Source organism: Scleropages formosus, chromosome 13 (genome assembly GCF_900964775.1).
Source record: "Scleropages formosus chromosome 13, fSclFor1.1, whole genome shotgun sequence".
Taxonomy (NCBI): domain Eukaryota; kingdom Metazoa; phylum Chordata; class Actinopteri; order Osteoglossiformes; family Osteoglossidae; genus Scleropages; species Scleropages formosus.
In genome coordinates, this window is record NC_041818.1 from 6,710,332 (window position 1) to 6,731,706 (window position 21,375).

General features: G+C 41.6%; 1 protein-coding gene across 2 annotated transcripts in view; it reads right to left on the reverse strand.

Annotated features, from left to right (window-relative positions):
* The window catches only part of nlgn3a (neuroligin 3a), a 199,834-nt gene that overhangs the window by 137,027 nt on the left and 41,432 nt on the right, over nt 1-21,375 (reverse strand). The window contains exons 1-2 of one of the 2 annotated variants that reach the window (XM_029257602.1): nt 4,912-5,434; nt 2,631-2,690 (exon numbers count right to left, since the gene is read on the reverse strand). In XM_029257602.1, the coding sequence (XP_029113435.1) occupies nt 2,631-2,690; nt 4,912-5,392 (541 nt within the window). In that variant the 5' untranslated portion in view covers nt 5,393-5,434. Of the gene's footprint in view, nt 1-2,630; nt 2,691-4,911; nt 5,615-21,375 lie in introns of those variants that run through there. The other variant, XM_018737481.2, reaches the window with a different exon arrangement.

The following is a 21,375-nucleotide window of genomic DNA, read 5'->3' on the forward strand; positions in this document are numbered from 1 at the left end:
GCATGGGGATTATGTTCTGAGTCGAGTAAACATCCGCAGGGTCTCGTAACAGTTCTGCTGATTATGTCCCAGAGGTATCCTCGGGGCTGAGCAGAGAGGGAGTGGGATTACGCTGCTGGTGCATTCATAATTTAACTCACTCACTGTACGTGGCATTCAAGGAAAATATACAATATTAGTTGCATTACGTGTAGAGTGTGTTTTAATGACCGTCACCAACTTGCCTTTTGTACGTTCCCCAAGCCCAGAAGTGCGCTGAACACGACTTATTAGGTCGGCTGGTAGTGTAGTGATCAGAGCTGTTGGATTGGGACCCGCAGGTTTGATTCCACACCTCTGGCTCTACTTACCCTAAAATTGCTTCAAGAACATTACCCAACTGTGTAAATGGGTAAATAGACTAACATTATAAGTCGCTTTGGAGTAAAGTGTCACCTAAACGAATGCTTTGGGCGTGCTTGCTATTCAGTGCATCCGCAAAGGAACTTGATGACTGGAGACACAACCACGAAGCAGTCTTAGTACTGGTCCGGCAGGCTGCGAAGCAGTTAGGCAGCTACAGCTGTGACAAAACGGTACCGGCTGGAGTCTCAGGCGGTGCCAAAGGAGCGTGGCTGCTTTCTCACAGAATTGCTTCAGCAAACATCCGGCTGTATTTAGGGGCGGAACTACGCAAAAAGCAGCAGCATCTGCAAAGAGAATACACAATGCGTTGTAGCTGATTCGGTGCCTGTCAACAATTTGCGTCTGCGGGTATGTATCAGGCGCCGCCGTAAAGGCTTAGCTGTTACAGCGGTTTGTGAGGGGATTTTTCGAGGGGCCCGTGGAGGATTGTGGGCGCGGGGAGGTGGGCCAAGGAAACCCGTCGCGGTTCAGCTCCCAGCAGTAAAAGCACTGATGTCAGCCGACGACACATCTCCAGCATCGCGGGAACACTCCATATCAGAAGTAAATACCACTTCCAAAGACTGCAAGGATGGAACGCCTTCACGATAACATAATCTCGAGAAATCGTTTGTTTATTAATCTCTAATCCTTTCTTGATAATGGCTTTCGTGTCACTTGACTATATTCATTAATACACAAATTCTGGGAAATAATGACTATATGTACAGACTATGGTTAGGACACCTTTTGATTTATAAACTCACGTAAAGTCCCCAAATAAGTAATGCTGATTGCCAGTACAGGTAGCCCTTGGCTTACGATGGGATTACATTTAGACAGCCTTGCCGTAAGTCGACTTTGTTGTAAACCGCAAATCCCCTCACACTGTATTATATAAATCATAGGGATTTATAAACAATTATCATGCATGAATGCTACATTGTATAACACGGCTTTCTTATATTTTTCACTAACTTCAAATATTATTCACGTAAATACCAACACGAAATTTTAATATAAATACAGCAGAATATTGTATTTTCACAATGCATTATTATTTTCACTGCCATTTCTAAAGATGCTTTCTTTTACTTTTTTCTGCACCATCAGGATATTCAGGTTTTCACTTGCCTGCCAAAAAAAAAAAAAAGGTATCTTGGATGGAATCGGAAAAATGTTCTGTACATAAAACAAATTTTGTGTGCATAAAACATAATCGCTGATAGACACGCAAACCGCGCAGTGCGGCCAGTCGACGCGATTGCACAGCAGATGGAGCGTCGCCGTTACACGTTAACCCGGATGACTTGAAAGCAATATAATAAGGTTAATGGGATGGCTGTCGAAAGAATGGGCTGTCATAAGTCACATATTCGCAAATGGGACGCTACATGTACTACTGAAATATAAAGGTATGCAGTGTATACACAGAGTAGGTCTTAGTGCCTATACTTACTAAAAACATGTAAGAGCCTCAGTGCTGTGGGGGAGTCTGTCTCAGGACACGTGGGGCATAAGGCCAGGAATACTGTGGATAGAGCTTATTTATAACTACACTCTCACAATATCATATATTTTATTTATTTGCATCAAAATATGGTGCGCTATGTTTAGATGCAAGCTGCTGTGAATGTGTTCAGAAATGAGCAGATTTCCTTGATTTGCCCAGCCAAAATTTTGCCACATAGTAATTAGATTCAGCCTGCAGCATTGAGGCTACAACAATAATGCATGTACATATAAGCATGCATAAATGGTTCTTACAAGAATAAAACAGAGTGCCCCAGCGGGGTCTCGAAAAGAAGCTTTTCGGCAGAGCCATTTGCTTTTAAATTGGTACTTTGTACTGTAAAGACGGAAAATACAGTGACACACTCACCAGGAGAGTCAGTAAAATACAGTTCGTTGCCACACTTTCTTAAAGAAACTGCAACAGACCTGATATGAAGTTGAGCATCAGTATCAGTAAATTAAATATCAAGCTTGACACTGAACATCAGGACAGACTGTTTCTCAGACACGCATTCTTTGGCTCTGACGCACGCACACACGCACACACACACACACGCACACAGTGAGACACGTACAAACGACAAACAATTCATCTGAACTGTAAGGCTCCGTTCATCCCATTTAGCACTTTTGTTTCAGAGTTGATCGATGGTGTTATCTTGTCGGCTTTTTGAGAGGACGTACCAGTCGCTCTCCTCTCTGTTTCGCTCCATGCTGGCTTGCTTACATACCTCCTTTTCTACATATTTTCTTGTTGGGTTTTCTGGCACATTCCTTCGATATTCTTTTGACTGTAAAATGAATAAAAGACTACAAAATAACAGGAGACTCCAAAAAAGAGAGGAGGAGGCATGCAACAGCTAAACCGAAGCCCTTTTACCCACCGCCACCCCTTGCCCCCCAAAAAAACTCCCACCCAGGTCATCAACAACGAGAACAACAAAATACCTACCAAGAGAGTGACAAAGGTGTTGGTTGCAGAAATATTCTGAAACAATGGTGATAAAGAAGGGGAATGCACTGCTTCCTGGCACACAAGAAGCCTGTCTCCACATGCACGTCTATATAAGACCCATTACAACCGTGTCGAAATTGGATTATAACCAGCCGCTCTAACATGAAGCACTGATTTAACACTACAGTGTAGTGCGTGCGTACATAATAAAGCACACATTTTCCTCCGACTGAAATTATTTTTCGTGTTGTGATTATTTATAATGTCGGTTTTGAATGCTACCAAATTTCCGGAATGATCATATGTGTCCCCCGTCAAATATATTTCCTTGAGGCATGTTTGTCATTATATAGTACGAGTGGAGCATTTTTCCACCATAAAATGAGAATGTAGAGCACCTTTTTAAGGTCATGGTGAGCAGATACATACATATAGGTACATGGATGCATTAGCATCTTTTAAGAATAAAATTACGAGTGTTTTTCAGTCACTGGAGGTTCAATGGTACGTTATATTGGAAGCTCTATAAATGTACATGTACAAGGTCTTACTGAGGGATCCTCAGTCACAGGCATGACCTATTAAAGGTCTTTGATCTCAGTCGGTCAAATCGGCTCCCGCGACTTTACACCTGGACCGCCGAACCCGCTCGGACATACAGCGCGCATTTTTATCCTCGTCTACCCGATAGATTATCTTTGACTGCGTGCAATGTTCATTTTAAGAAGCGTACCGAGAAACTCTGAGATAACAGGCAATCCAAGTCCCGGAGTAGGCCTTCATGGTTTACTTAAGGCACAAAATCAAAACGCATAAAGAATTGTTATGTGTATTATATCAGTAGAAGTGACAGTTGCAGTGGCACGCGAAGCCACTGGGATAGGCAAGGATAAAGCACTTCTGACTGATTTGCTTCCCACACAGAGAGGCTTCACTTCGTGCCTTTTATGCACGTGTACTGCGTGATGGGAAATGGCAGTCTGAGAAAAATCCAACATCTTTTCATCTCAGATCTGGGATTAGTAGGCTGCACAGTTAACACACTAAATTTGGGCACAGCCTCTGCACACTTATTTATTTACTTACGGTATTTATTCCTGGTAACTCAAACTGTAACTTACGATTCCGTCACGTACATGTGTTTCGCTACGGGTAGCTGGCGCTGGGAATGATTTTCCTTCAGAGTGTTTCTCGAGACGCGGAATGTTTTCATCTGCCGTTTTTTTTTTTTTTCAGTGAAACGCACCATGAACGCTGCCACGGCTGCCGACGCGAGATCTTGCGCCGTGCGACTTTCATGCCGCTCTGCCTTTCATAAAACGGCCCCTAGAAAGGCGCTCTACCCATACGAAGAACTTTAATGGTATTGGTAACTTACAGACACCGCAAGAAGAAAGACAGATAAGGCAATTATTTATTAAATTAAAAAGTAAGTAATTTCGACTGAAAATGTAGCTGGATGCTATTTTTTTTTTTTTTTTTTTTTTTTTTTAACATATGTGTTGCATTGTGCAGCTAGCAGGTCACGCTCTGCAGCTCTTCTTGAGTCTAAAAGACAGTAAGGGGTCTTACATTGTGTAGATTGATGCCACAGGCCTCCCGTGTACCAGACAGAATATTTCACCAACCCTACATAACAGCCTTTTCTAACTAAGCAGGCTAATTATAACCCCCCCCCGAATAATCAAGACAGTACAAAGAAGATGCACCAAGGCAGTCAGTTCCAATCTATTTCATTCCTGATTTTCCTCCCATGTTCTCTTGGTCTTTTAATGTTTCATTTTTTGCATTTGGCTAATTAGTTTTTTTTTTTTGTTTTCTTTTCTTTTTTCTTCGTTAATAACACAAAAGAGGAACCCATAACAGCGGCATGGAAAGGGAACAGGTGATGAAAAGACGTCATGAGTAGATCAAGTCAGCATGAGAGACGGACAAGGTGGCCACAGACATAGCATGCACGAGACGACGTTTCATGCTCCAAACACGATACCAAGGTGACGCAGAAGTCGTATAAGAAGAGAGGTCATTGGTTTATCTGGTGTACCCGACACACTCACCATCCTCAGTTGGAACATAGATGTTTAAATACAAGCAATCCTCGTTTTGGTCTTGTATGTACGTGGCGACTATATCCAGGTTAAAGGTGAACCATATCGGCATCATGATCTCGGGCACAGCATTGTGAATGTTCTGTGGGCAGACTGGAGCAAAGTGGGTGGCATTCTTGATCCCTGACCAGGAGGAGGGGGGTTCAGGGGGCATGAAGCGTTTCTCGCCCACCGGGGAAGCAGCGTACGGGACCCCCAGGTACTGGTCTACCGGCCCCAGGATCTCACTGGGGAGCGGGACCCGCACTCCCCTCAGCTTGCCAAACTGCGTGTTGACTGTGGGGTGGTAGCTCTGGCCGCCAACCATCGCAAGGGGCCAGAAGAAGCTCAGCACCCAGAGGGTGGCGGCGACGACACCTCGGCCCGCCTTGGCCGGGCGCCAGCCCCGGAGGTGCGCCAGCAGGCGGCTTCTCTTCTGTGCCAACCACATGCTCCGTGAGAAAGGCTCCGGTTGCAAGACACCAACATACAAAGCGGGGTCCCCTCAGCTACTGTCACCCACGCTCAGTCATGGAACCTGGTCCTCTGTGGTCCTGTCATCGGCGGTTGGACTGCAATCACAAAAAGCTGGGAAGTGAAAAAAAATCTCACTGCTGGTGTGCAGTGGTCTTCATTCACCCTCCCGTGTTCAAGCCAGGTCCATTATCCGGTGCTGCAACAAAGAAAATGCAAGTTAATTATTACCGCTCTGTTTTTTTTTTTTTTTTTTTTTAGATAAGCCTTCACTAAAGCAGTAAGAATTCTCTGACACTGACATTCCAAATACAGCATGTGTGCAACATACAGTATAAACGCAGCGAGAGGATACAGCTTAATATAATCGCTTATTTATGCATTTAGGCGAGGCTTTTCTTTAAAGTGACAAATTAATTACTAACTCATGTTTACTGTTAGATAATTTTTACTGTATCAGTTCAGAGTAAGTACCTCAACCAAGGGTATACAGCCGGAGGTGGGACTCGAACCTGGAGCCTTTAAGTACAAAGCATAAGCACTACCCATAAGATACATACATATAGATATAAGATTTAAATATGCACAAAGCGTGATATGAAAAGTGGTTTCTCAACAGTCTGAGTATTCAGGTGGAAGGAGTTTAGTGCTCTTAAAGCAGGTGAAAGTGAACACAGGTCGTAAGGCGAACGATTTGAGGAGCTTTGAGAAGGGGAGGAGCTGTAATAGATTATAGACCGGGTGCCAGCGGTCTGAAATGATCTTAGAGGTGTCTGTAGATGTGTGGCTTAACTGGAAAGATGGGGTGGAAGGGAAGTCACAGCATATCGTTTTTGCAGCTTTGGACACAATCCTTTCCAGTTTTTACTTGCTACAATTACCAGAGCTTTCACATGATGCAGAATTATAATCTGTCAGAAAACTCTGAATAATCGTGGTACAAAATTTTCATGATCTTGGTTGATGTTCTATTTGAGGTTTTCACTTTTATACGTTTCCCAGTGATAATGGGGAGGCAGATATTCCGAGCAGCTGAAATTAACAATAAGACCTTGTTGTTATTAGAGACACAATATACATATGATATGATATTTTTCCACAGCTGGACTTACATCTGCACTGTGTACTAAATGTAAGAAGTCACATAATGAGAGCAGCTGTTACAGTGTTGTTTATATCTACGTGCAGCAGAGCTTAAGCCTTGCACAAGTCCTCATTAGAGGGATGTGAAATTTACAAGGCTAAAGGTAATGTTTGTGACATACTGTATGTAGAGTATATACAAAAGCCTAGGAAAAAAAAGCTACAGAAAAATAAAACTGTGCAGTGGGATATGGGACGAACATTCCAGAAGTAGGTTTTGCTCTTAGTAACTTAGAATTGTATTACTTAAATTTTTACTTGGGTGGCACAGAGGTGCAGTGGGTAGCTTCGGATGTGGAACTGGTTCTGGCTCAGTCTATGAGCAGTTTGAATGTTCTGTCTATTTTCTTTCCATGTTTGCATGGGTTTCCTCGAGATGCTCTGGTTTCTTCCCACAGCCAAAGAGATGCATTTCAAGTGGATTCACCACTCTAGTTGCCTATAGATTCTGTGCGTGTGTGTGTGTGTGTGTGTGTGTGTGTGTGTGTGTGTGTGAGTGAGTGAGTGTGTGTGTGTGTGTGAGAGAGAGAGAGAGAGAGAGAGAGAGAGAGAGAGAGACAGATAAAGAGTGTCCTGGGAAGAACTAACATGGTTTTCAGGGTGTACCTGCTTCATGCCCTATGCTTCCAGAATAAGTTCTCGACTGCTACGACCCTTCATGGAACAAGCTGTTACCGATTACACAAGGCAACAAAATTTTTCAAAGTCCTTAGTTATGTCGATGTTTGCGTTGATTATGATTAGTTTATTGATTTCAAAAATATCAAGTTTTTCTAGAGTGTCAGTTTTAGTTCGTACTTTACAGCCATTGGAAGATTCTAGAAGGCACCAGAACATTGTAGAAAGTACCAAAACATTCTATAAAGCATCAGATCCAAAAAGGCACTGGAATATTCAGTCCTTGGAACACTGTGGCAAAATTTGCCAAAAAATTTGTTAATTTCAAGAAGGTGTAAGAAGTTTTTTTTTTTTTTTTTCCCTAAAAACTGACATATAGTATGAACTAATGCTAAAAGTATGTTCAATCTAACAAACTGAATGGAAGATGGAAAAAAAAATTTGGCATAAGAAAATTCCTATTACACTGTGTTATGGATAGACGAATACTATTATATTTAATAATATTTGGTAAAATTTCAAAGTAAAATAATGAACAACTGTGAAAAATAACAAAAACCTGGGAAGAAATAATTTAATTTCTATTTGCTAAGTACATTAAGGGGGGGTGCGGTGGCGCAGTAGGTTTGGCCGGGGTCTACTCTGTGGTGGGACTGGGGCTCGAGTCTTGATTGGGGTGCCTTGCAGTAGACTGGCGTCCCATCTAGGGTGTGTCCCCTCCCCCCTCAGCCCTGCACCCTGCGTTGCCGGGTTAGACTCCGGTTCACCGTGACCCCGTTCGGGAAAAGCAGTTGTAGACATTGTGTGTGTGTGCGTATAAGTATATCAAAAGCAGAACTGATGCTGTTAAGGGCGAAGATAAAAAGGGTTCTAATACCTCACTGCCTGTCACCGTATTTTTCTTTCTGGAAAATTCACAGGATTATTTTCTTATATTCCAATACATCTCCGACAAAGGACTTCATCTTTTGTGTTCCTCCCGAGCGAAAACAGCAGCTGTTTGCCACCAAAATGTCAGACATTGCTGAAATTTACTGTGACGTCGATCGACGAAGCGGCACGGAGCCGACCGCAACCGACAAACACGGTTTTTCGACCCAGAAACGCAGCCAGGTTATAAGAGCACGCGGCCTGCAAACGCACAGTTTCGGGAACTTCGGCGCAGTTTGTTTATGTCCTCAAAAAAATCCCGCAAAAAACGGTGGTGTGGAAATTGTGTGGGAACACCAGTTCGAATCGGTGGACAAAGTGAAAAGGAGGCGACCCCACAGCTCACATAGGCACCAGCATTCCCGAGACCCTCATTCCTCTGCGCTTATCAGACACGTCTGGATAACAAAAGGGAAGAAACACACACGCTCGACGGGGGGGCAACCCGTTCCAAAATGCCTTTGTAAATTACCGGGACTTATGGGAGTCCCGCCTACAGCAACAAGAAAAGGAAATATGAACGTTCCATGGGGCGCACTTATCATTCCTCAGCAAGTCTGGCCTAAAGCTGCGTCCGAACGCCCCGCGAAAGCATACCTGGGTGCAAACGCGAATGGCGGCTGTAGAATTAAGTTGCTAATACAAAAGGCCCCCCACCTGATGGGGGTCACCTCTTAGTGTTGGAACACCAGCAATGGATGGCAATGGCAGTGCTTGCATGAGGATCGTGCACACAAACCCCCATTTCCCAGCATCCTCTCCTGCACTGTACTCTATTCACCTTTCAGCACTGAGACTGGGCTGCTTTGCCCTGGAATCCATCCCGCGCTTCACAGAACACCCAGCCGCCTTGGTGTCACTCCTTGTACGCCACAATTTTTTCTTATCGCCTACTTACCGTTTTCAGTGATTTGTCATTTTTTTCTTTGACACTACAGTCATGCACCGCTTAACGGCGTTTCGCTTAACGACTGCCCGCACTTACGACGGTGATCCCATAATATTATAATAGAGCTGAAAAATTTTTATCGACTAGCGACGTAGTAACATCGTAGCGCGACGTGTTATGTGTTCGTGGTGGTGCTGCTGTAAACAAATCTACTGCACTGCCAGTCATATAAAAGTATATCACATACATTATGTATAGTACATAATACTTGATAATAATAAAAACCTATGTTACTGCTTTATGTATTTACTATACTGTACTTTTTATTGTTATTTTACAGTGCACTCTTTCTACTTATAAAAAAAGTTTGCTGTAAAACAACAATACAGCTTGAGTAATAGGGTATACCACATAGCCTAAGTGTGTAGTAGGCTATACCATCTAGGTTTGTATAAGTACACTCTATGATCGAGGCTATACCATCTACGTGTGTATAAATACACCCTGTGACCAAGGCTATACTATCTAGGTTTGTATAAGTACACCCTATGATCCAGGCTATATCATCTAGGTTTGTATAAATACACCCTGTGATTGAGGCTATACCATCTAGTTTTGTATAAATACACCCTGTGACCGAGGCTATACCATCTAGGTTTGTATAACTGCACTCTGTGATATTCGCACAACAACGAAATCGCATAACAATGCATTTCTCAGAACGCATCCCCATCGTTAAGCGACACATGTCTGCGTTTAGACTCCATCACATGCATCTGTGGTCCATTCTGTGCCACTGGCATGTACGCATTTCTTTTCACGTTCACGTCCATTTATCTGACACTTTTCTCCGAAGTTACTCACAGTGTTGAGCCGCTTACGCTGATTTACCTATTATACAGCTGGGTAACTTTTACTGTACAAATTCATGGTAAGTGTCCAACAGCAGCAGGTGGGATTCAAACGTGGGTCCTCATAGTGTAAGGTGGAGGCTCTAACCGCTATGCCAACTGCTCCAATTAAACATTCCATGTTAACCGCATTTACTCATTAGCTGACACTTTTTTCCAAAGCAGCTCACAATGTCAAGCTGCTTACAATTCTTTACCCATTTTATGCAATGGTAAATTTACGGGAGCAATTGAGTGTAAGTACCTTGGTCAAGCGTATTACAGCTGGAGGTGGGAGCCGAACCTGTCATCTTCGAGCCCAAAGGCAGCAATGCTAACCATTATGATAACAGCTTTTCTTCAAAATGGTTTATAATGTTAAGCTATTTACCATGATTTACCCATGTATACAGCTGTGTAAATTTTATTTTATCTACTCAGGGAAAGTTATTTTGCTTGAGGGTACTGCGGCAGGAGCTGAGATTTGAAACTGGGTCTTTCCGAAAGCAGCTCTAGCCACTATGCTTCCCGCTGTGCGCATGTAATAGTTTTCTTGACAGCATGTTGTCATATTCCTGCACATATTCGGCTTCAGAAACCTGCTGTCCAGTCAGGTACTAGGGCGCCCAGAGTGTAAAGCAAGTTATGACATACCAGAGCTGAGCAGGGCACACACACACAGAGATTGTAGGGTCAGTTCACAGTGATCAATTCCTCTGAAATTCATATCTTTGTTTGGGGGGCGGGGGGGTAGAAATCCCAGGAGGAGTGAAGATCATGCAGGCTCTCCCTCTGGTCTTGCTCTCCTATCACTCACGCTAACCTGCTCTGTCCAGGGGAGCGAGAAAATAATTGATATTGATGTTTGTTTCACAGAACTGACATCACCTGTGAAAGTATAACCACAGGCGACCGCAGGTGACCGCAAACTGCAGGAAAAAAAATGTAGATGGACCAGTTGCGCACATTGTGGTAAAACACAGCTCGGGCTGAGATGTTATTTCCAGACAGATGAGTTATTCTTCAATGTCGAGCGCTGTCTCTGGCTCCCCTGCTACCAGGAGTGGCTCTTTGACCAGCCTGCCACATGTTAAAGTACTCATTTCCTGACCGACCATGTGTGAACAACATTTTTATTTGTTCCCTGTGCACAAGTACTCACTGCTATTCAGTTACTCACATTCAACGGTAAGATCTGCCAGTTTTAAAAAAAATATATATATATATATTATTTAATTTTGTGACATTTACACGATGACAAAATTATATGAAAGATTTGCACTCCAGCTCTGTGGTCGACACCTCTGTTCCCCAAGAGCCACAGGGAATTCTGGCTTTCTCTCGAATTTAGCTCTTATTTAATTTTTTGGATTAGAGCCAGAGCTGCCAACATCTGCTCCAGCACAATTCACCAGATATTTGAATATTTGCATTCACAAGGAAAATCCTTTTGGTACATCTGTGTAAGACAACAAATACTGCCAGGAAACTCTTGGGGAAAAAAGACTATACAAAAAAATATTTACTTTTACATATACATTTACTCATTCAGCAGATGCTTTTCTCCAAAGCGACATACATCTCAGAGAACAATACAAAAAGTGTGTCACATCAACAGAAGGAGAGATTTGAATGCAGATACATGATTGTAGAGGGCAGTCAATTTGTCACATTCCACTGTATGAACCAGTATACACTAGCGTTCTGAAGTTTGGAATCACCCGGAAATTTGAATGTTTTTGATTGAAATTGTTACTTTTATTCACCAAGGGAGCATTAAATTGATATGAAAGGACAGTCAACATACTGACAATGTCATGACATTAGTATTATTTCATATAATTGTTGTACAGATGCTCCTCGACTTACGATGGTTCGACTTACGACTATTCGACGATGAGCTGGCGATAGACATTCGGTAGAACCCGTACTTTGAATTTAGATTTTCTCCCATGCAAGCGATATGCGATGCTATACCCTCTTGCGATGCTGGACAGCGGCAGCGATCCGCATCGCCCAGTTTGCCACACGGTCGCTATACAGATACCCTCCTGTATCTACGTTGTGTTTTGTGCACAATCTATGATGTTACAGAAATACTCATCTGTGTCTCCTGCAACTGGTGGGAAGAGGAAGAGGAGGGCAATTACTCTTGAGGAGAAACTCAAGATAATTGCCCAACATGAAGATGGCAAGCCCCTAATGGCCATCGCACGTATGCTAGGCTATGATGTTTGGTAGGTTAGGTGTATTAAATGTATTTTCGACTTACGATGGGTTTCGCAGAACCTAACCCCATCATAAGTCAAGGACCACCTGTACGCATCAAACTTTACATTCATCAAAGTATCTTCCATTCTGCCAGCCAGTCCATCAGAAACAGTACTCCTGCTTCCTGCTACTTCACCAAATAGGTTTTGCATAGTTTACAAGTAGGCTTTGGATTGTTGTCCTGCTGCATGATGAAATTTGCACCCATCAACTGCTGATTACAGAAGATGGCAAAACGTTAACCTAAAACAGAGTGGTAACCTTTCTGGATCTTTATTCCTTGACTTTGTGTAGATCTCCCACCTCTTAAGGACCAAAACAATCCAACAGTATTACATTTCCTTAGCCATGCTTAACAGAAAACATGAAACACTCCTCCAGCATCTCTTCATTTGCTCTACAATTCACATTTGGTCTCCTCCTTGATCCAAACAACTCAAACTTAGACTCTTCTGTCCACAAAACTCTTTTCCAGAGAACCAGCATCTAGTGTCTGTGTTCTGTTGCCCATTTTAACCTTTTTATTTGCTGGTTTCAGATATGGTTTTTGCTTTGAAACTCCTCCTCTAAGGCCAGCATCCCGGAGTCGTCTTTTCACTGTTGCAGATGACACTGGTATTTGACATGTACTATTTACGGAAGCAGCCAACTGAGGAGCTGTAAGGCATCTGTTTCTCAAACTACAGACTCTGATGTACTTATCCACTCGTGCAGTTGTGCATCTAGGCCTTCCGCTTCTTTTTCTATCCTGGTTAGATTCAGTTTGCCTTCTTCTCTCAAGAAAGTGGTGGACACAGTTATATGAAATCTTCAGTTTCTTGACAATGTGATGCATTAAGCAATAACAGCCATCTGCAACATTCGTAATGATCGCTTGGCTGTATTTTTAGATCAATTGAATAGTAGCTTGATTTAAAAAAAGGTATAAATTCTTTCAAAAACATTAACATTTCCGGGCGACTCCAAACTTTTGAACGTTACTGTACATTACACAAGTAGTTACATGTAGGATTTTCCATTATTAAATAAATAGTTATTAAGAATCATTAAACGTAATGAACACATAGACATTTAGCAAGCACTTAGGACATCAATTTGAAAGAGGTGAGTTTTGAGAGCATTCTTAAGCATGGGACATCTAGTAGTGCAATGGGTAGCGCTGCTGCCTTTGGACCCCAAGGTTGCAGATTTGATTCCCACCTTTGGCTGTAGTAGCCTTGAGCAAGGTACTTAGGACTACTCTAAATTGCACCAGTCAAGTTATCCAGCTGTTAAAATGGGTAAATAATTGTAAGTAGCTAAACTTCGTAAGGGGGGGCGCAGTGAGTTGGACCGGATCCTGCACTCTGGTGGGTTTGGGGTTCGAGTCCTGCTTGGGGTGCCTTGTGACAGACTGGTGTCCCGTCCTGGGTGTGTCCTCTCCGCCCTGTGTTGCCGGGTTAGGCTCCGGCTCCCTGCGACCCTGTATGGGACAAGCGGTTCGGACAGTGTGTGCGTGTGTATGTAAACTTTGTAAGTTGCTTTGGAGAAAAGCATCAGCTACATGAATAAATGTACAGTGAGATTTAGCAGTTCTGAGTGAGAGGAGGAGGTCATTCCACCACATTGAAACCTTCTGCGTGTGGGACCGCTAAGCAGGCAGGAGTGTAACAGTTTGGTTGGGGTTTAGCAAGTGATTACTACACATTAACAAAAATGATCCACTAAAACCCATACAAGTGCCTCAGCATAATTTCTGCAGTGAGATGTCTATTTCTATCATTTTTAAAACTTGCTCAGGCTTATAGAGTTCCTGTAAAACCAGAACATTTATTTTAGTAGCTCATCTGGCTACTTCTTAGTGTCAAACATTTGTGTCTCAGGAATTTATGACTCTGGAGAATATAAAAAGTCATTCAGTGCTGGATTTCAAAGTCTCTGGCAAGACAAATTGTTTTTGGCATTTGGGCTGAATATGCCTATAAGTACATAATGTCAATAGTAAACATTTGCTGTCCTGGTCTTCGTCACCCTCGACTTGTCTTCCCACTAAGAAACAGTCTGAGCTTCCAGCAAAAAGAAGCTGTTGCTCCATGATGTTCAGCTGTATTTTCCATTACCATTTATCCTATTTTCTGTTTGACTTCTTTGAAACCAATTTTGCATGTGCCTAACATACTCCAAGAGCACAAAGATTAACACAGAATATTTTTACAGGATTAGATTAAGTAACTGAGTAAAGACAGAAAGGAGTGTGTAGAATTTATCCAATATTTCATAAGCCTTATTCACACTATACATAATCTTTTGTTTCAGTTTCAATTGACTTCTCACCGAATCCTCTGTGGAACTTGGACGTTTCCAAGTGAATATTTTGTTTGCCAAGATCAAGGAAACATTTATTCTACATGACAAGCAGGATTCCTATAAAACGTCAAACTCTGACATCATAGGGTTTTGTAGTCCTGTGCCAACAAACTTCATACCGTGATTGAATTTACATAGGTAATACCACAGTACTCATAGCTTATCTGGTTTCAAGGATTATGAATGTTTATCTTTAGTTCAGTAAAACATTCCTAAATGCATCTGATCGCATTGGAAGGTGCTGTGACTGCTGTGGCACAGCTTAGGCCCCACTCATACAAATAATAAAAGGCATGTCATGGAAGATACTTTCACATGGAACACTTTGGCACTTTCTCTACTTCTGTTACCTTGTTTAAATAAAAAAAAAACGCAAAAATCTACATTTAAATAACAATCATTCAGATGAGTGACAAACACAATCAGACACAAGCCTTTAATCTCCGTGTTACTGTCTACGACTGAGTGATAGATATCAATCAGTCAAGGACATTTGGGGTCCTTGTCTCTGCCCACCTGTCTTGCACATTCGTTAGCTTTTTACAAATTAGAAGGAGATCTTTGGATCTGTACAGCCATACCAGACAGTCTAGGCGCCACTGAAAACACGTGCCTCTGGCTAATTTAATCACTTGATTAGCAGTACAATATATTTATCTATGATGCTTTTAAATGTGCCGAAATCAAGTAATGAGCAGTGCAATTAGGGCCCCGGCGTTAAGTATCCCACTGAGATGCAGTCGCAGAAGTAAAGAATAGCTGTGCGACAGTAACGGGTCCTCCTGGACGTCTGCCACAGTCACATGGGAAGCAGGATGGCTCAGATTGTCACACGCTGCTGAGACATTACAAATGCAGGAAGGAAAAGCAAGGGAAGGAAGGTGTCTGATCATCTCCGTTGACGTAGGAGTTCCCGTACTACCATCTTATAGGTGCTGCAACCCGTAACACATACGGTCAGAAAGCACAGTTCAGACTGCCACTAATGTAAGCTGTCTGTATGGGATCGTATTCCTGGGCATAATGGCATTTAAAAATTCTTCATCTACAGATAGCAATAGGGTTCTGGGAATGAGTTCCATTATCCAAATTCCAGAATCCGTACTGTTACAAGGCTGATGTACCACAGCAACACTGTGATCAATAGAAGCCTAGACCACACCACCAACCCCTTCAAATAACAGAAGACTCATTAATAAGAAACAAGCACCAGGTGTGGCTATTTCATTATGATTGGGACACTATGAGAAGGAAGGTAGAGAGCAGAATTGTCCAGTTTTAGGGCCATATGTGGTGTTTCATATTTTGCGGTTTTAGCGTATGTTCATTTTCTCACTTATATCAGCTGGTACATTTATTCTTTATCAGAATCAGAATCCGATTAATTTGGCCAAGTATGCACACACATACAAGGAATTTGGTTTCAGTTCCCAACGGTTCATAGTGTAGAGTAGACAAAAAATAAAGTTAATTATTCTTTGATTGTGTTGATCTGGCTTTGATTGATTATAAAGGTAATCTTTGACTTACGACTGGGTTCCGTTCCAATGCCATAAGTCAACTTCTTTGTAAGTGCCCTATGATATTGTTATGCAAACAAGAAGGACATATAAACATGAGTATTTTCTGGTAATTTCAAATATTTTTCATTTTAAAATAATACAAATAAATAAAAGCAATAATATACAGTACAGTACTGCACTATTACTTTCACTTTTACTTTGTCGGGGAAATTACACCAGAGGACCACAGAAGGTCACCAGGGCTAATTCCACATACAGTACATGACAAACACCTGCACCTCATTAAAACACTCTAAAAGAATACCACCTACTAAGTGTTCTCATTAAGAAACCTTGCCTTTCCTTGCACTCAGCATCATGACCCTCGCTCTCAGACCACGACTACGACTCCTTGGACTACGATCTTTGCATGCGTACCCAACTTTTTGGATCACAACCCTCGCTCTTCGGACCACAACTATGATACTTCAGACAACAACCTCCACGCTTGCAATTCAACCGATATCTCACAAGAAAGATGATAAACTTCTAAATGTTCCATTTTCTTTCCATTCTTCTTTTCTGCATCCTTAGAATTTTTACGTTTTTGCTTGCTAGCCATTGTACAAAAGAAAACTTGAATAGAATCCCAAACAAAATGTTCTGGAAATAAAGCAATGTTTTTGTAAATAAAATGCAATGGCAGATAGACACACTGACTGAGTCCATAATAAATATGGTGCCTTGTGGCAGTGTGGCTAGATGATGTTATCGCATGGCAGATGGACTTTATGGCAACAGTAAGGCATTACAACTAAACATCGGGATTCAAAAACAGCATAATAAAGTTCTGGATGGTTGTAAGTCGCATATGAAGTAAATTGAAGACTAGCTGTAGTTTTTATGAAATCTCAAGTCTGTTAACCTATATGTCCACTGATCATGGTTGAGCCACTTGGGGTCCAGGAATACCCAGGCCTGTGGCTACTTTGCCCTTTCCTTCCTGTGTATTTTCAATGTGAAAGGCTGGACAATGGTGCCTACAGGCAGCAGTGATCAGAGCGAAACTGTAGCGCTGCCAGAACGAGGAGTACAAGCTCTCCTTTCTGGAAGGGTGGAAGACCGCAGCTCCCACAGATTGGACCCCTCCCCTGCGACTGAGGCCGTGTATGAAGAGACAGCAGAATTCCTCTCTGAAAGTCACTCCTTTTGAGTTCAAACAAGACTCACCCGAGGCTACTGCAGCTTTACAACCATGTTTATCTGCCATTTTAGAAAATCGTATCCTGGATAGAGCCTTCAACGCCATTAGAGGAATCACTGGTCTCTTTGTGCCTGCTGTGATTCAGGTCTGGTATTTAAAGGGCACACAGCAACCTCCCATTACTCAAGAGCCACATGGGTTATGAATGCTGGGCTCCTTACCGGTGTTAAGCATTGCACCGGAGAATCAAAAACCTAACAAGGCACTGACTATTTAAATAGCTAATTGCACATTTTTATGATAATTTTCAAAAACCTCCATTGGATTGTGAGATTTTTTTTCTTACAAAAATACTCAAAATTTCATTGTATTATTTTATTAATTATTTTTCCATTCAAGTCATGTAAGAAAAACCTCACTGATTACATTGTTACAAAGTATAAAGTTTGAATTATGATATAAAAGTGCTGCATTACAACGCAGTGTGAAATCGAAATCGAAAGTTTCGACAACTGAAAATGTTAGTAACCAATGTACTGCTGTGTTCAGTAAAAAAAGTGATGTAGAGTATTAAAAAATTGCTTCCCTAAATGTTGAGATTGTTAAAAAATGGGCATAACTCCTCAGATCAGAATGCTATTTTCCTTTAACTTGCATTATTTTCAGAAACATCCGTTTTTAAATGGATCTTGGATATATCATTGTGATTATCATGACCTTGACACCACACTCCGGCTGAACACACCCAATCTGAATCAGCAGGGGCAAGTATAAAGGATGCCGCATCACTCATCACTCTCAGGTTTCAGAATCTCAGTGAGACAGCCGTCCCCTCTGCATTTGCAACCTGACTCCTTCTACTCCTCGCCTCGCCTTTCCTGCCACTTCACTCCTCCTTGCTTTCCTGCCCCAGCTCCAGGCACCCTTGGTTTTGACCACAGCTTTGAACTTTGATGACGGACAAGTATTTGCCCCCAAGAACGACGTTTGCTTCTCAGTTGCTTGACGCATGCCTCACCCCGACCACTATTTCCGTGTTTGCCCCTTCAGTCCACCACCAGCGATCCCGTACTTGGATCCTACCGCTTGTCTCCTGGCTCAGTGGCTGTGACAGTGACATTGGTTCATCATGAAAAATCTTATATTGTTTGTATAGCAATGTATGCCATTCAAAGCAGGTCATTTATTTATACAGCTAAAATGGCATCATTTTGCTGCTCCTATACCAAAATAAATAAATAAATAAGGAAACAGCTTTTTGCTGAATTTCTAAAACATGATTTTTTCTCTAATCCTTGCCCTGAATAAACATAACCATATCTAGGTGGATTTCAGCTATAATTTAATTTATTATTTACACTGATTTCCTTCTTTCTCATTTTTCAAAAAGCTTTTTTGCTCTTTGGCTATCCAATATACAGACACTAAAAGAAATTTACAGGAGTATTTCTAACAACACCAGGAGATCCCCTTCTTTTCCAGTGAAGTGAGTTCAACAAATTATGGGAGCCTGGAAAGGAGAGGAAATGCAAGAAATGAAATTTCTTTATAACTAAGTCCAGAATGACTCCACGAAACTCCATCTATGCTAAAGTGCTTAAAGATTCACTTTGAGTACTTACTGTAGTCATTGTTAGCAGGAGGTCTTGCTTCTGCCTCTTAAGATAACTGCAGTCTGACCTTTGCTCAAGAAGCTAAGCTTAGCTGATAACAACTATAGACCTATCCGAAATATACCTTTTCTACAGTCTTGAAAAAGTTTCACCCATGTCACTGCAAATGCATTTAGATATCCAGAATGTACTGCAAAAACTGGTTTTTGTCCTGGCCATACAACTGCCACCTTCTGATGGTAGTTCTAGCACACAGATTCTTCTAGCTCTTACTACTGCCTCTAATACAACACATTATTGATGGACGGACATGCCATCAAATCAGCCCCAACTCATAAGTACTAGTCGTGTGGTTTAAAAGGCAAGGGGTTGATTGTAAAAACATTATAAGTGGCATTGGACAAAACCTCATAAAGGTTTATAACTATGAACTAGAGAGATTTCTGATGACTGTGTTACTATATTGGGGGGTTCATACAGAGGCATAAAATAACATTTTCAGTCCTACATGGATGCTATACAAGTACATTTGTTACGACTGAATGAGATTCTCTCTAGTTGTTATAAAAAACTCTTTTCTTGTGATGAAACATTAGAGGAATTAAAACTCTCAGAATCATTAAGAAAAAAAGAGATCCTTCTGCTTGGAGGAAATATGGTTACTTACTGTTGTCGGTTCTCTTGTCAAGATGCAGAAGTTAGTACAAAGGTGTTCATTTACAGCAAATGCAATAGGTCCTCTCTGAGAGTCCAAACACCAAACCTCTTTGAATTCTGCATATTCAGATTTATTTATTTAACTAAAACATTTCTCCAAAGTGGCTTAAAATGAACACTGCTTACAATAATATATCCATTTATAGAGCTGGGTAGAGGAATAGCTAGAGGAATGCAGGGTAAGGACCTCAATGAAGGGTACTATAGGTGGAGGCAGAACTCAAACCGGGGTCCTTTCAGAGGGAGGTAGCAGCTCTAACAGCTACACCACCTGCTGCCCATGTGTAGTGGCAACATACCCTAAAAGGGTGGTCAGCCAACTGGCCTTGGACCCCCAAAGAGGTTTTCCCTCCTTTTTTCTTCACATACATACGTATTAACTTCGTACCAGTGTTATTCTTTTAACATTATTCCCAGTTGGGATGGAAAAACTGAATGATTTCAATATCAGTGCTGAAATTCACACAGACAGGTATATTTCATGAAAGTTTCTTACAACATTCAGAGAAAACTGAGGAAGATGACACAAGCTTAGGCTGTTTCCTTTAATTTAAATATATGACACTAGAGGAGAAAATGGGGCAGAATCTTAACCTCATGTGGGCCTTTATCCTACTCTAGGTCATTACTGGATAATTATAGACGTTCTATTGTAAAACAGACATAATTCATTATGTTTATTATACAAGAAAGTTCACCAATGCAGTTATAATGATCCAAAAAGTTGTAAATGTTGTAAAAGCCAGATAATGACCCCATGAATGGTAATTTTTACTTTGTTACGAGAACTCACTTATTTCTCACCTTCAGCGCCTGAGAGGTTTCTTTAAAAAATATCATTATCATCATTATTTAAGTCATCTATCTTTCTTTTGGACAGACAAAAACCAATACAAATGTACAAAAGAACATAATAAAGTATGTCAAAAAACGTGACTGGATGTCAGGCTGGATTTACTATTCACTTTTATACAAACAACCAAATAAATAAATAATGTTGAAATGAGTCAAAAATGTTTTTTCTGCTCCGGTAATACAAGCTGCGAGCCTCAGTCAAACCGTGTGGAGTCATATTAAATAAAAAGAGAATGGCATATGTGGCTAAACAGTCACCGACGTGTCAAAAGAAACGCCAGCGTATAAAGGCTCAAGACAGGCTTCATGAAAAAGAGCGGATTCGTTCTTTAAGAGCGCACAAAGCCTTGGACAGTTTGTGTTGGCTCTCTCTCAACGTTGCCGTCGACTTGCCTGACAAAAGACAAATTGAAACAGCTGCATATATTGCAAATAACTTTTTTTATGCAAATATATGCACGTTTTTTCTTTTTCTCCTATGGTATTAAATGGACTCCAGCAACATCTGCACTGGAAATAGAAAGTAAAGGGCAAATTAAGACTAGGGAGCAATAAAAATATCATCCTGTATTTAAATCTGAATACTAACGTTGCAACTATCTTGAGCTCACTGTTACTTCAAATTGTTATTGGTACTTTGACATAAAACATGGCACAGCTTAGTTCTGCACAGTCATACCTGAGTGGCCACTTGAGCGTTGCCGTGGAGATAACTGACAGTATGTGGCTGCCTAATGAAGGGAGAAGTGACCTTGTTCTGGGACCAAAACGCTGAGATATCTCTATCACTGCAGCTCCTCCACCCAGAGACAGCGCCTGGCCAGCAGCTATGGCATGCAGTTTCTCTCATGCTCTGATGGTTCTCAGCGAGGAAATGTAACAGGAGGAACTCTCGGAGTTATTGACATGCACATTTCAGAGTCATCGTGCGCTCCGCAGCGCTCATTTGTGCCAGATGTACGGTGATTATGTATGTAAATCG